The sequence below is a fragment of the Rhinatrema bivittatum genome, chromosome 14, assembly GCF_901001135.1.
Source record: "Rhinatrema bivittatum chromosome 14, aRhiBiv1.1, whole genome shotgun sequence".
Classification (NCBI taxonomy): Eukaryota; Metazoa; Chordata; class Amphibia; order Gymnophiona; family Rhinatrematidae; genus Rhinatrema; species Rhinatrema bivittatum.
Window position 1 is genome coordinate 11,530,269 of NC_042628.1, and position 12,879 is coordinate 11,543,147.

Here is a 12,879-nt window from a genome sequence, read left to right on the forward strand (position 1 = left end):
CCTAGTTCGGTTATGTGCTGATTCTCAACAGTCCTAGTCTAGTAGTTTCTTTGTCTTAACGCATGGGGTGAGATCATGCTGATGAATTAAATTGGGGTTTTGTTAGCTCAGTAGAGCGATCTCAGCTCTGGGTATAAATAAGTCTTCACCCTAAACTGCCTGGCCTCCAGTGTGTATTCTTCCTTTAGTTTTAAATGTCCTAAAAGCACAAATTTTTCCCCAGGAAAGGCGAGCAAGATGGGAGGATTGCAGCAGCATTATTAAAGTTCAGAAAGTTCGTCTTGGAGGAACAGTTCAAAGAACACATCTCACTAATCAGAGGAATATTTCAGCGTCCCTGGGGTGGGCAATGCTGACTTAATTGGAACTTGGGTGTCTTTGAAGTCCTTTTAATCCTCCTTGAGCCGAGAAGGAGAGTTTGAAGGCAGCCACTGTAAATCTGAAATTTCATTTTTATTTACACGTGTCTGGGGACGCGTGTAATTCATTTTCCTGGAAATTATTAAGCCGAGTTGCTGGCTTGCAGACAGTTGAGTGAAAAAGGGAGCTTAGTGAGCGACTTGAAACAGATGGTGGGGAGCCGCTGATTGTCAGTGCTCAATTTCATTGTTTATTAGGGAAAAAAAAAAACCAAACCCCAAACAAAATAAAACAACCCCGAATGGCCAGTAGGCTGTGAACGTTGGAAAAAACCCCCGAGCTTGGAAAATGCGCAGGAGCTGATCAGAAGGTTGAAGCAAAGCAAAAAAAGAAACTTTTTATACACAGATATAGAGGGAAAAAAATCCTCTCTAATTATTTTCTGGGAGAACAAAACTCTGCAGCTGAGTACAGAACAGAAATGGTAGGCATGATTTTTTTTTCCCTTCATTTACTAATAGCACAGATGGAACTTTAAGCCTTAAAGCTATTCCACTGTAGCATCTCAGATGTGACTCCTATGAAGTTAATTTTCTTTGCCTTGTTTGACCAGATTTTTTAAAGTGTATTTTTATTATTAAATTTCTATATTTAAGCTGTGGAGCTGGAGTTCACTATTTTAATCTCTAGGTTGCATTGCACTGACACAAAACCTTTCTGGGCTAAGTTGTACTTTTGGGCAAAAGAATTGTTTATAAAGTGAATATCATGTGCTCATGACTGGTTATTCTTACCCAAGTGTACTGGAAAAATAGGATTTTGTCTTAGATTTTAATCTTTAAGGGAGGCAGTTTCTGGTTTCTGGTGTATGCAAATAGCATCTAAATAGCCTGAATCCAGATTTAGACCCAATAAGCAGGAAGCATGTTGATGTTTTTCCATCTGTCTCTTCATTTCTGTTTTCATTTTATTAAGGGACGACATGTTTGTTGATTATAGATGTTAGATTTTTCCCCTAGCTTTCTGTTGTACTGGGCTTCGTGCTTAGAGACTACCTCTCCAAACCCAGAGTTTCATAGTTCATGAATGCAACGAGATGGAGAGGATCCATTCCCTATGGTCATTGAGTTTCAGGATTGCAAAGGGAGTAATAGATCCCATTTCCAGCTGGTGTTTATGCATATTTTCACTTAAGCTGTCTCCTAAATATTTTTTTAACTGTTTATTTAGCCGGCATGAAAGACAATGTTATTTTATGTGAGTCTTATTCTTATTAGTCATTTATATAATACTACAGTGTGTGTGCAGCGCTGTACAGACATATAATGCACAGTACCTGCTCAATGGAGCTTGCAGTCTAATCAAGATACACAGGCAAGGTTAGGTTTTGGGTTACCTTGAAATGGTTAAAATCAAGAGGCCATGAGCAGAAAGAATTAAGATTCAAGTTTTGAAAGTGGCTTCAAGGAAGTGAATTTTTGAGCAAGATTTGAATGTGGTGAGAGAGAACTGGCCCTAGCTCAGAAGGTTATTCCAGGTATTTAATGTAGATTCCTTCCATGTGTCACATCTTCAGTTGATCTCTTGCGACTCCCCTCTTCTTTCACATCTGCTGTGCTTACGATGTTACTAAAAAAAAAAAAAAAAAAGCACCGGACCTTCCCTGCTCTAACTGTCGTCCACTCTCCCTCCTGCCTTTTGCATCCAAACTTCTTGAATGTTCCATTCATCTCTGCTGTCTAGACTCCCATTCATCTCAAGCTTTTTTTGCATCCACTGTAGTATGGCTTTCACCTTGCACATTCCACACAAATTGCTTTTGCCAAAATCTCCAGTGACCATTTTTGTGGCCAAGCATAAGGATCACTACTCTATTCTCATCCTCCTTGACCTATCTGCTGTGGTTGATCACAGTCTACTTCTTGACGTGCTGTAGTCGATTGGTCTTCGGGACTCTATACTGGCTTTCTCCCATTGTGCTTTTACTGTATCATCTGGTGGTGGTTAGTGTGACTCAAGACTCTGTCCTGGGCTCTCCTCTCTTTCCTATCTGTACTTCTTATCTTGGTGCTCTGATCTCCTTCCATGGCTTTCAGTACCACTTTTATGCTGATGACTTTCAGATCTACCTCTCTATACCAAAATATTCATCACAAATCCACTCCCAAATTTCAGCCTGCTTGACATCACCACCTGGATGTCCCATTGCCACCTTACACTTAACATCGCCAAAGCAAAACTTCTTGTTTCACAACCAAACCCACTTTTCTTCTTCCTTCTTTTTCTGTCTCTGTGGATGACACTCATCCGTAAACTTGGTAATCTTTGATGCCTATCTCTCTTTCTCTATGCATGTTCAAAACACTGCTAAAGCATGTTGATTCTTCCTCTCTAACTTTACTAAAATCCATCTCTTTTTTTCTGAGCATGCTGCTAAAATGCTCATTTACTCCTGCCACTTCCTGCTTAGAGCACTGCAACTTGCTTTTTGTGTTTGCCCAGGCTGCCCATTTTATCCGCTCCCAGCAAACAGCTAATCATCTACGTCCTGGTCGGACATTGGTGAAAACCTACTGCTGAACTAGTGACTTTATTACTGGCTCCATCTCTAAGCTATATCAGTTATTCTTTACGCAAGGTTTGGAGCATTGTCTATTCATAAAACGCTGGGAATCTGACCTACATGTACAGCTGGATGCTAGCACATGGAGGGAAGTCATGAGTATGGCCAGCACATGCTCTCTCTCTCTTCCAAAATGCAAGAAAATTGCTATAAAATGATCTATCGATCAATACAGCAAGTTTGTCATTTTTGTACATAGGTAATTTTCAAAGGATTTACATGTGTAAATGTAACATACTATTGTAGCAATTTTCAAAAGCCATTTACTCAAGTAAAGTGCTCTTATGCGAGTAAATCCTATGGACAATTCAATGGCTTTTATTGTAGCAATTTTCAAAAGCCCACTTGAGTAAAATGCATTTACTCGGGTAAAACCCAGTTTTACCCGAATAAATGCTTTTTAAAATTGGGTCCATATGACCCATTATGATTTCTTTTTTCCTCTGACATCTGCGCCAATAACTCTTCAAAGCGTGAGTTTAATGCCGCCACCACGGCCGCTGTGAGTCGCCACGGCTGGTCATTCAGAGCTCCATCAGGGCCTACATCTTGTACGGCGGCCACTTTGCTGTTGGACATACACTGATTCTCTTTTTCTTTCCATGTAAATCGCGTGGTCATCCCGCTCTCCGATCACTTGCACGCAGTGCTGAAGCCCTCCTGGTGGGTCAATTATGCATAGGATATTTGGTCGGGAGGTGAAGGTTGTGATATCCTGATTGCAGGGGATATGCAGGGGGAAGGCACCCGGAGCGTGAGTTAAACACATCCTCCCTGATCACCATATCAAGTGATCGCCTTAATTTTAATTTTATAGGATGCCTTTTGTTCAAGAGCCGTCTAAAATGTTTTATTGTACTATTGTAAAACTCGCAGAGCCAAATTAGAACATGATTGCTGGCATGAAAGAAGGTTGTGAAGAATGGAGAGAGGAAATATTTGTCAGATTAAAATATAAAAGTAAATGGGAATGAATACATTGGAGAAAGATGGGGATGCACGTTATTGGTGGCAGACTATTGGGCAACCTATTCTATTGTCGCTGTCAGGGAGTGGGATAAAGTGGAGATGAGAGCAGATGTAAAATAAAACAAAAAAAACTTGCGCAATCGATATAAGCATTAAATTATGTACATATCCCCTACATGTGCTTGCTTTTCACACACAGTGGAGAGAAGTTTTGCAGGGGGTGGGCAGGATTGGGATTTAGATGCATACAACTTGATTTTATAAAGTATGTATGTAAATTTTCTCAGCAAAAATACACATATTAAATAGCAGGTATTATTGTGTGTGAATAGTTTTGTTGGGATGATTTTCAAAGCAGATTTATACATGAAACTTTGTTTTGAAAACTGGTATAACTTATGCACATATTTGCTGACTAAATTATGAGCGATGTTACAAAATTACCTCCTTATAATTTGTAATGGAAACTGACAATTTTAGTAACCTCTCTGGTCATTTTTGGTTTACCCTCCATCCTTAAACTTAACCTGATGACTTTTTTCTTTTTTTTACTTTGTAGAACTCCTGATGATCTTTCAAGACAGATCATTGCTATACAGCAGAGGGAGATACTGCTGAAAGAACAGAATGCCACCATCACAAACAGGTAGGTGCTTGCAGGAATCCAGACGTTTCAGTAAGTGTAGTCAACCCAAGATGCTTTTCCTTCTTGTCGTCTTCCATCAACATTCCCCACTTTCGTCTCCTAAAATTAAGGTCATGGTTCGAGACAAAGAGTTTATGAGAGAACAGATAACAGTACCTAAAGTACAACAAGCAAGTCCAGAAGGTTGGAATGAGAGAGTAAAATCCAAGAGTAGATGGAAAGTACAAATCTAACAGCAGGAATAGTCAAGAAATAGGAACATAACTTAACTCACAATCCTGGAACAAGTGGGAGCTGGATTACTAAGCTAGGGATATGCAACTCCAGTCCTGGCATGCCAAAAACAGGTCTGGTTTTCAGGATATATACAATGAATACACATGAAATATATTTGCATGCACTGCCTCCACAGGACTGAGTGACATACCCCTAATCTAAGATGTGAAGCAGAATTCAAATTGTACCAGCCAGGATTAGAGACCAAGGAAGGAAGGTAAATATCAGTCAATGTGTCCTGGCTCCTTCTGGTCCAATCAGAAGCTCATGAGTGGGTCAAAAGGAAGATTCAAAGAGATGGTGATCATGCTGAAACTTATTCAGTTCTAGGTTTGTGGATAGCTCACCAGAAGCCTTTGGACTGAGAAGCATCAGGATCCTTCAGTTCTGATACCTAGGGAAGCCCTTTAGGAGGCCTGGGACCCTGCCTTTCTACCTCTCGACCCATTAGAAATTTTGTTTTTTGCTTCTTATGCCTTTACGTACAAATAATCTGTTTCTCAGTAAAAGTATTTCTAGCGACACTGATTTTTTGGTTGGACAGAATGCAAGTTGCCTTTCGTTATTGGGGACAACCATTCAGTTTAAAGACACTGTCCAAAATTTGGGTTTCTTGTTTGATTCCAGATTATCTTTTACACTTCACATTCAATAGATTTATAGGTCGGGTTATTATAAATTACATATGCTCTGACATTTAAAATATATTTTAGATTGTAGGGATTTTCGAATTGATTCAAATTTTTGTTCTTAAAGTTATTGATTATTCCAATTCTCTATACATTGGACTCCCTTAGGGCCTTACAAGTTCTTCAGAATTCAGCAGTTTGTCTCATGCTGGGACCATGTATCTCTGCTGCCACGAGACTTACTCTGGCTCCCAGTGAAGCAGTGGATGAAATTTAAAATCTTAGTTTTAATTTGTAAAACTATGAAACAGGACGGCCTTTCTTATCTTTCTAACTTGTTAGATTTTTATAAGCCGCCTTGCAATTTACAGTCTTAGGGAAAATATTTTACTTGCTGTTGCAGTTCTAAAGGCTGTACAATTACAAGAAACTTGCCATTAAGCCTTCTTTTCAATAGGTCCTTCTCTGTGGAAGCCTTGCCAGATTTTCTGCGGGCTGTAGAGAATGTTGTATTTTTCCGTATGCAGTTAAAGTCCTTCCTGTTTAAAATAGCATATGACTGCTCTTGAGTTGAGTGGTTGTGCTTTTGGCAGTTTGATAGTACTTTTTAATTTTGTTGTTTGGTATCTCTCTTTGGCTGTTTAATTTTATAATGTATCCATTTTATTGCAATTTTATGTTTTTGTTGAATGTTTTACATTTATTCTGTAATCCGCTTAGCACAGTCGTCTGCTGTAGGTGGAATATAAATATATTTTAGATAAATAACTATACCTCAATTGCCTGTGTTGCATTATTGTATATACCAGTAATGAAGTCACTGGAAGAAGTTTTGTTGTCCTCTGTCCCCATCTGCTGGTAGGTGGGTATAAACCCATGCGTCTGGACTGGTCTAGCAGGATGAAAGGAAATTAATAAGTAAGACTGCATTTTTCCAAATGATCTGATAAGGATTACAACATCTAGTCAATTCTGCAAAGAATTTTAATCAGCAAATATATTTCATATAAAATGGTTCCTCATAATGGAATAAAATTTGTTAGACGTACTATCGCGTGACCATTGTTGGACTCTACAATATTTGTTGCTATTCTAGTGCCATAATCTGACCTAGAACCTTGAAATGCTAGATTTTTGGGGGACATTATTTGTTCCTTTTGTCTCCATCATTACTAGTCACAAGGCTAGTACCTCAGCTCAAAAATGTAAAATAGTTGTTCCTAAATTCCTAATATATAATGGGAATATAATCCACAAGTCATAATTTATAATTATTTGTTGAGTATCAAAGCAATTATTCTTAGGAGCAAGCAGTAGAAATTGTCTTTAAAAAAAAAAAAGAAAAAATTTGCTGTGGCCTCCGCCTTCCAAGCCACTGATTGGGAGCAATGGGGAAAAGGAAACAAGTTCAAAAAGGTTCCAGGTCAATAACTTGTTAGATTAGGTTACCCATCTCCTTCCGCTCACAATACAAAACCCTCACCATCCTTCACAATTCCCTACACAAACATAATCACACCTGGCTCGACGAAATGCCTCGTTACCGTTCTGACCGACCCACAAGAACAACCCATGCAGGTACTCTACACACCCCATCTCTAAAGGCAGCACATTCTACTCACACCAGAGAGAGAGCCTTCTCCGTCGCTGGCCCCACTCTCTGGAACTCCCTCCCCACCCTCCTACGCCAAGAGACATCCCTGCAAATTTTCAAGAAAGGAGTCAAAACATGGCTATTCCGACAGGCCTATCCCGAATCAAACCAAATTTAATTTCTCCCCAGCCCCCCCTGTTCGAACTTCTCCTCCCCATCCTATGTTTCCCCCGCTTCCCCCCGCACCACCCATGGATACCCTAGAAGAAACAACATCCCCCCCTACTGCTTAATTTATCTCTTTTTGATCATGATCGGTTAATGTGTCCTTTTGTAAGAAATAGTATTTTGTTCTAAGGTTACATTGTTATGGTTTTACTTTTATTTTATTCTTTGTACATTGTTTCATTGTTATATTGTATCACCCACCTGAGTTCTTTGTAAACCGGCATGATGTGCTGCACGAATGTCGGTAAATAAAAGTTAATAAATAAATAAAAATAAAAAATAAAAAAATAACCTGTTGTGCCATTGGGTGCATCGACATTCCTGCCTTTTTCTAAAGCTGTTTCCCCAGGTTATAGCTGTTTCCTTCACCACCCCTCAACGGGCCATGAAGTCTGTAGCCGGCATTCACTACCCTTTTCGGTTCTTGCTCCTACCAAGTGTTGATGCATGTGTATTGCTGGCAAGATTTTTCCTGATGGCAACATTTGACATATCTTCTTAAAACAGACAAAAAATCAATAATAGTATCACAATCAGTGTACTGCTGGTGGTCAAGGTTTGAGTGTCCTGTTTCAGACCTTTCCAGGCACCCCCCCTCCCCCCTTGTCTGCTCTTTCTTAGATCTGTTTATAGAGCAGCTTGTGGACTAATATTTAACCTTTTAATAGGGACTGGACCAGGGATCATGTCCCTAATAAAGAGATGCCATTAGCATTAATAGTCTGGATAGGACTCAGGGGACTGTATAGGAAGACATTGTTTATATAATATTTTATCAAAACATCAATTGTTTGTTCCAGGCAGATGGTCCCTAACTAGTTAATGAGAATGCAAAAGGTTTTTCATGCATATCTTTAAAAAAAAAAAAAGAAATATTTTCAAAAAACGGATGAAATAGGAAGATGACATAAAAGCATAGAAAAATATTTAGATGTATTAGATTTTTATCTGAAACTGTTCTGGTGCCGCAAAAATGGCATCTTTAATTTATTAATAGCCAGGGGAATTTTTTTTTAAACATTTTTTGATACAACAGCCTTTTGTATGAGCTGGAGAATAGAGGGTAGAATGCAGCTTTATTTTTAAATATAACATTGTCAAGATTGCCTTGAGATTTCAAAGCCACTGTAAAGTAAAGCATGAGAATTCTAAACATTTCTTTTTTTTTTTAATCTTCCATGTCGGCTCTGGTAATTTATTTTCTTCGGTTTTTTTTCTTTTTGTCACATTGCCTTCTATCACATTTTAAAAATACTTCGTCCTACATATGTTTTGAATCCAATGAGAATGAAATAACCTATGCAACAAATTCTGAAGTCTGTCAAGATTGATGATTTGGACATTCCCAAGAGATAATTCTGAGTGTCTGAAAAGAAATTTGCTAGTTGCATGATAGAATGTTCAAAATAGCAAGCATTGAGGAGTGGTCATATGCTTATTGCTTGGAGCACTTGGCTCTGCTACAGATTCTTTCGTCTCTGCTGAATGAAATTCATGGGGCGTGTAAAAAATTTTGTATGATGGTAAATCTCCACAGGACAAAGCTCAGTCTCCCTTGAGCTGTCCTGAATATCTATATTTTTTTTTATTGCACAAGTAAGCATATTGTGGGGGAAATGTCTCCAAATATTTGGCCATTTATACAGCTTAGGGATTTTGCAAAAGAGGTTTGTGTGCCCATGACAAGTCACTTCATCTCATGCTTCAAGGCCTGTAAGGGGCAGTTTTATTATTGTGCCATTCACCCTTATAAGCTGTTGCAAAGTATCTGTCAGAATTGTCTAATTCCTGTAGAAATAACCCATATATGAGCCTCTCTGTAAGGTCTGTTAATACCTTTGGACTACTCATAAATTTATTGGCGGTTGGCAGTCCTGACCATGTTGTTCCATTTCACCTATTTTCTCCCTGCTTTCCAGCTCCTTCTCAAGAAACTTACCCATTTTGCCAGTTAGTATTTTTGAAATCCAGGACTTTGATCTTTGTATGTCTTTTCTCTCTGCCTTTGTCTTTATATTACACCTTACTGTTTGATCACTGGTGCTCAGGTGGGCACCTACCCATTCCTTGAGCATCAGATCCAATATCGCTCTTCTCCTTGTGGGTTCCTTTACCATTTGATGGAATATCCACAATCTTACTACTTGCAGATTCTATAGAAGAGTTACTGCAGCTCACAACCGGCAGGTTAAAATATCCAACCAGCTATACCTCTTCCCACCTTTTGGATGTCTTTGGCCAGATCTTTGCCCAATTCTTCTAAGTTGTATAAACACAGAGGTTCCCTAGTGGCTAGAGTGTGGAGATGAAGAACCTTGGTAACTTTTGGTATAACATTTCTTAATGGCCGTAACCTGTACACTACACAGTGGCCTCAATGTTTAGAATGTAGAGATGCAATTCAGCCTAAGCTTGGAGCTCCAGCTTGTTAGCTGAATGAATATATTTGCTAATATACCTGTGTAGTGTGACCATGGGGTGGAATATTTGACCCATGTGATCCAATGGAAATAAGGCACAAACACTGAAAGAAATTAGCAAAAGAATATATGTGAGCTTTATTCCTACACAAGAACTAGCAGTAATATAACTTACAACAAACACTTCCTCAAAAAATATAAGCAATGAAATTAGCAAGGTAGCAGCAAATCATTTGGATTACTTAGTCTAGCAAATAACTGACTATATAAAAGCAATACCATATGAAAGAGCATGTTTACGAGACCATATAAGAGAGTGGTCTAAAAGAATATTTACTCAAAAAAAAAAATATCCCTGAAGAATGATTCCCCCTTTTCATCCTCAGCAATGTCTTCGAAGAAGAATCTCTGTGGGGGAGGCAGTGGTACACTTGGCACTGTTTGTCATCGTGGATGGTCTCAGGTCTGTTGTCCACTCAGTGCAAAGAGCTGCTCCCAGACCTCCCTCTTATATACACCTAATTGCAGAACTAGTACTGGGCTACCATCCAGGATGGAATGAGAGACAGGTCTGGGCTAAGAGTCCAGGGCTCTTTGACTGTGTAAACACAATTTGATTCTCTCTGTTCTTCCCATCACACTATGTGGAGTCTATAAATTATATATCAGATATCACATGTATATGTGCCTCATCTCTCAGTGAAAGGTACTTCCTCATTCCTGAGCTGGCTGAACTTACCTTTGTTACTTCTTTTTTTGGGTACTGTATCTTCTTACTATCTCTTCTAAAGTTAAAGGAAATATTCCAGTATCATCTTATTGTAAGGAAAATGTTTATCTCTCTCGTAAAATACTTGAACTCTGTTAAATGCTTGAAAGGAATGCATTTAAATTATGATTTTAGAATAGTTTCTCTCTCTCAGAATAGTTTCTGTATTTTAACTGAAGGTATTATAAGATAGTATATTTTAAGCTACAGAAAGTCTCTTCTGGCCTATCTGGACAAGTTAGTTCCTCTTTTTGCCACCTTAGCTGTTGTGTGCAGAAGGCCAGTTCTGGGTGTATGGCCAGGGATAATTTACTTCCTTAATCTGGATGGTCTACTTCCTTAATTGGACTGACTTCTTATCTATAGAAGCAGATGCACTTCTGTAAGCTTGCTGATTCCTAGCTATCACATGGCTATCTGCTTCTAAGCCAAAGTGTTTATTCTAAGAGTTCTGAGATGGTTGCAGAGATAATGACAGACTTGTCTTTTCAGTCAAGGGAAAGTGCCTCTATAATAATCTAAAATCACAAATGCAGTTTCAAATGTCTAAAACTAATTATAGTATGTCTAATGATCCTGTATGAACCCTAATGCAAGTAGTGCTGCTTTCTACAACTTGCTCTCACAAAGCAAAACAATTAGTATTAACATTTTATTGTGTATAAGCAAGCAGTATATCTGTGTGTGGCCCTTGGCAGTGATTCATTGTGATACGTTTTACATAGTGGCAATCTGACACTCCATGTCCTTTTCCCCTAATTCCTAACTGCACAATAAGCGGAAAAGTGGATCTGAAACACTGAACAGATACTGCATAATATGTCATTGGATGTAAGTACCCTTGCAAAAGCCATGTTTTGGCAAAACAGAGGTGTTTTATTGGGGGTCTTGATGTTAAGCTCTTTAAATGAGGAGCCTGATGCTATTTACTTTTACCATAAGAAACTGGAGATATGGTCTTTAAGGAAATTTTGGGGTATTCATGCTGTTTAAAATATTGAGATGTTTCTATTTTTTTTTTTAATTTAAAGTTTTATTCAGTTTTACAAATCGACATTCCAAACATTTGCAATCTGAAGAGGTACAACAAAGTCAAATGAAATATATACAAATAACTGTGTATAACAGAAGGAATGTACTTCTCCTTCCCTCTCCCCTCATGACAGTCACTTGCCTGGAGTACTGCGTTTCGTAAGCAATTGATATCTAAAACAAAAATGATACAGCAAGTATATATAATCAATCCAATTCTCTCTTCTGTAAGCCATTGCCATGTGATCCAATTAAAGTGTTAAAATTTGTTTTTTATATGCCAAACCAGCAGAGTTCCCAACACTGCTTGATCCCAAAAGATAAAAAAAGGAGGGAAAAAAAACAAAAAAACCCAAAACTACCCCAGTTATCCCAGTAATGTATCATAAATGTTATATAATCCACAAAGGGTTTCCAAGTTTTTAAAAAGGAAGCCATTCGATTATGTTTAGTGGCTGTCAAAGAGGCCAAGTGGTAGTAAGAATGAAATCGTTCCTTGACCTCTGTAATCTTAGGAATGTGTTCTGATTTCCAGTGAGAGGCTACTAGGCCGCGAGGCACAATAAAGAGCTGTGCACACAATCGTTGATGTGTCTTATGTATGGTATCAGGAAAAATACTTAAGGCCATAGCAGCTGACGGTATCACCTCCACCGCTAAAAGTTCGCTAAGCGAGGCAAAATTTGCTTTCCAGTATGGTTCCAACCTAGGGCAGTCCCACCATATGTGTAAATAGGTGCCGCGGCCTCCACATTGGCGCCAACAGACATCGTCAATCTGGGAGTAGAACCTGTGAAGTCTATCTGGCGTGAGATACCATCGATAGATCATTTTATAGCAATTTTCTTGCATTTTGGAAGAGATAGAGCATGTCCTGGCCATACTCATGACTTCCCTCCATGTGCTAGCATCCAGCTGTACATGTAGGTCAGATTCCCAGCGTTTTATGAATAGACAATGCTCCAAACCTTGCATAAAGAATAACTGATATAGCTTAGAGATGGAGCCAGTAATAAAGTCACTAGTTAAGCAGTAGGCTTCCACCAATGTCCGACCAGGACGTAGATGATTAGCTGTTTGCTGGGAGCGGATAAAATGGGCAGCCTGGGCATAAGCCAAGAAATCACAACTGACCAGATGGTATTTAACTGTCATCTGGTCCAATGAGAGGCGCACATCCTGGGATAAGAAATGCCCAATGTTAGTGACTCCCCTTTCCTGCCAGAATTTAAAATGCGGGTTTTGATAGCCACTGGGGGAAGTGCTCATTGTTAAATAAGGAAGTCTGGTAGAAATACCTATGGTTCCCCACCAGCTGCTTCCGATTTTGACC

At 38.9% G+C, this 12,879-nt stretch overlaps 1 protein-coding gene across 5 annotated transcripts in view; it reads left to right on the plus strand.

The window, feature by feature from the left end:
• The window catches only part of MAD1L1 (mitotic arrest deficient 1 like 1), an 841,854-nt gene that overhangs the window by 54,110 nt on the left and 774,865 nt on the right, over nucleotides 1–12,879 (plus strand). For all 5 annotated transcript variants that reach the window (XR_003852570.1, XR_003852571.1, XM_029576299.1 and 2 more), the window contains one exon: nucleotides 4,512–4,598. Coding sequence is in view for 3 of the 5 variants with exons in the window: in XM_029576299.1 (XP_029432159.1) it covers nucleotides 4,512–4,598 (87 nt within the window). In the remaining 2 variants the exon portion in view is untranslated. The remainder of the gene's footprint in view (nucleotides 1–4,511; nucleotides 4,599–12,879) is intronic.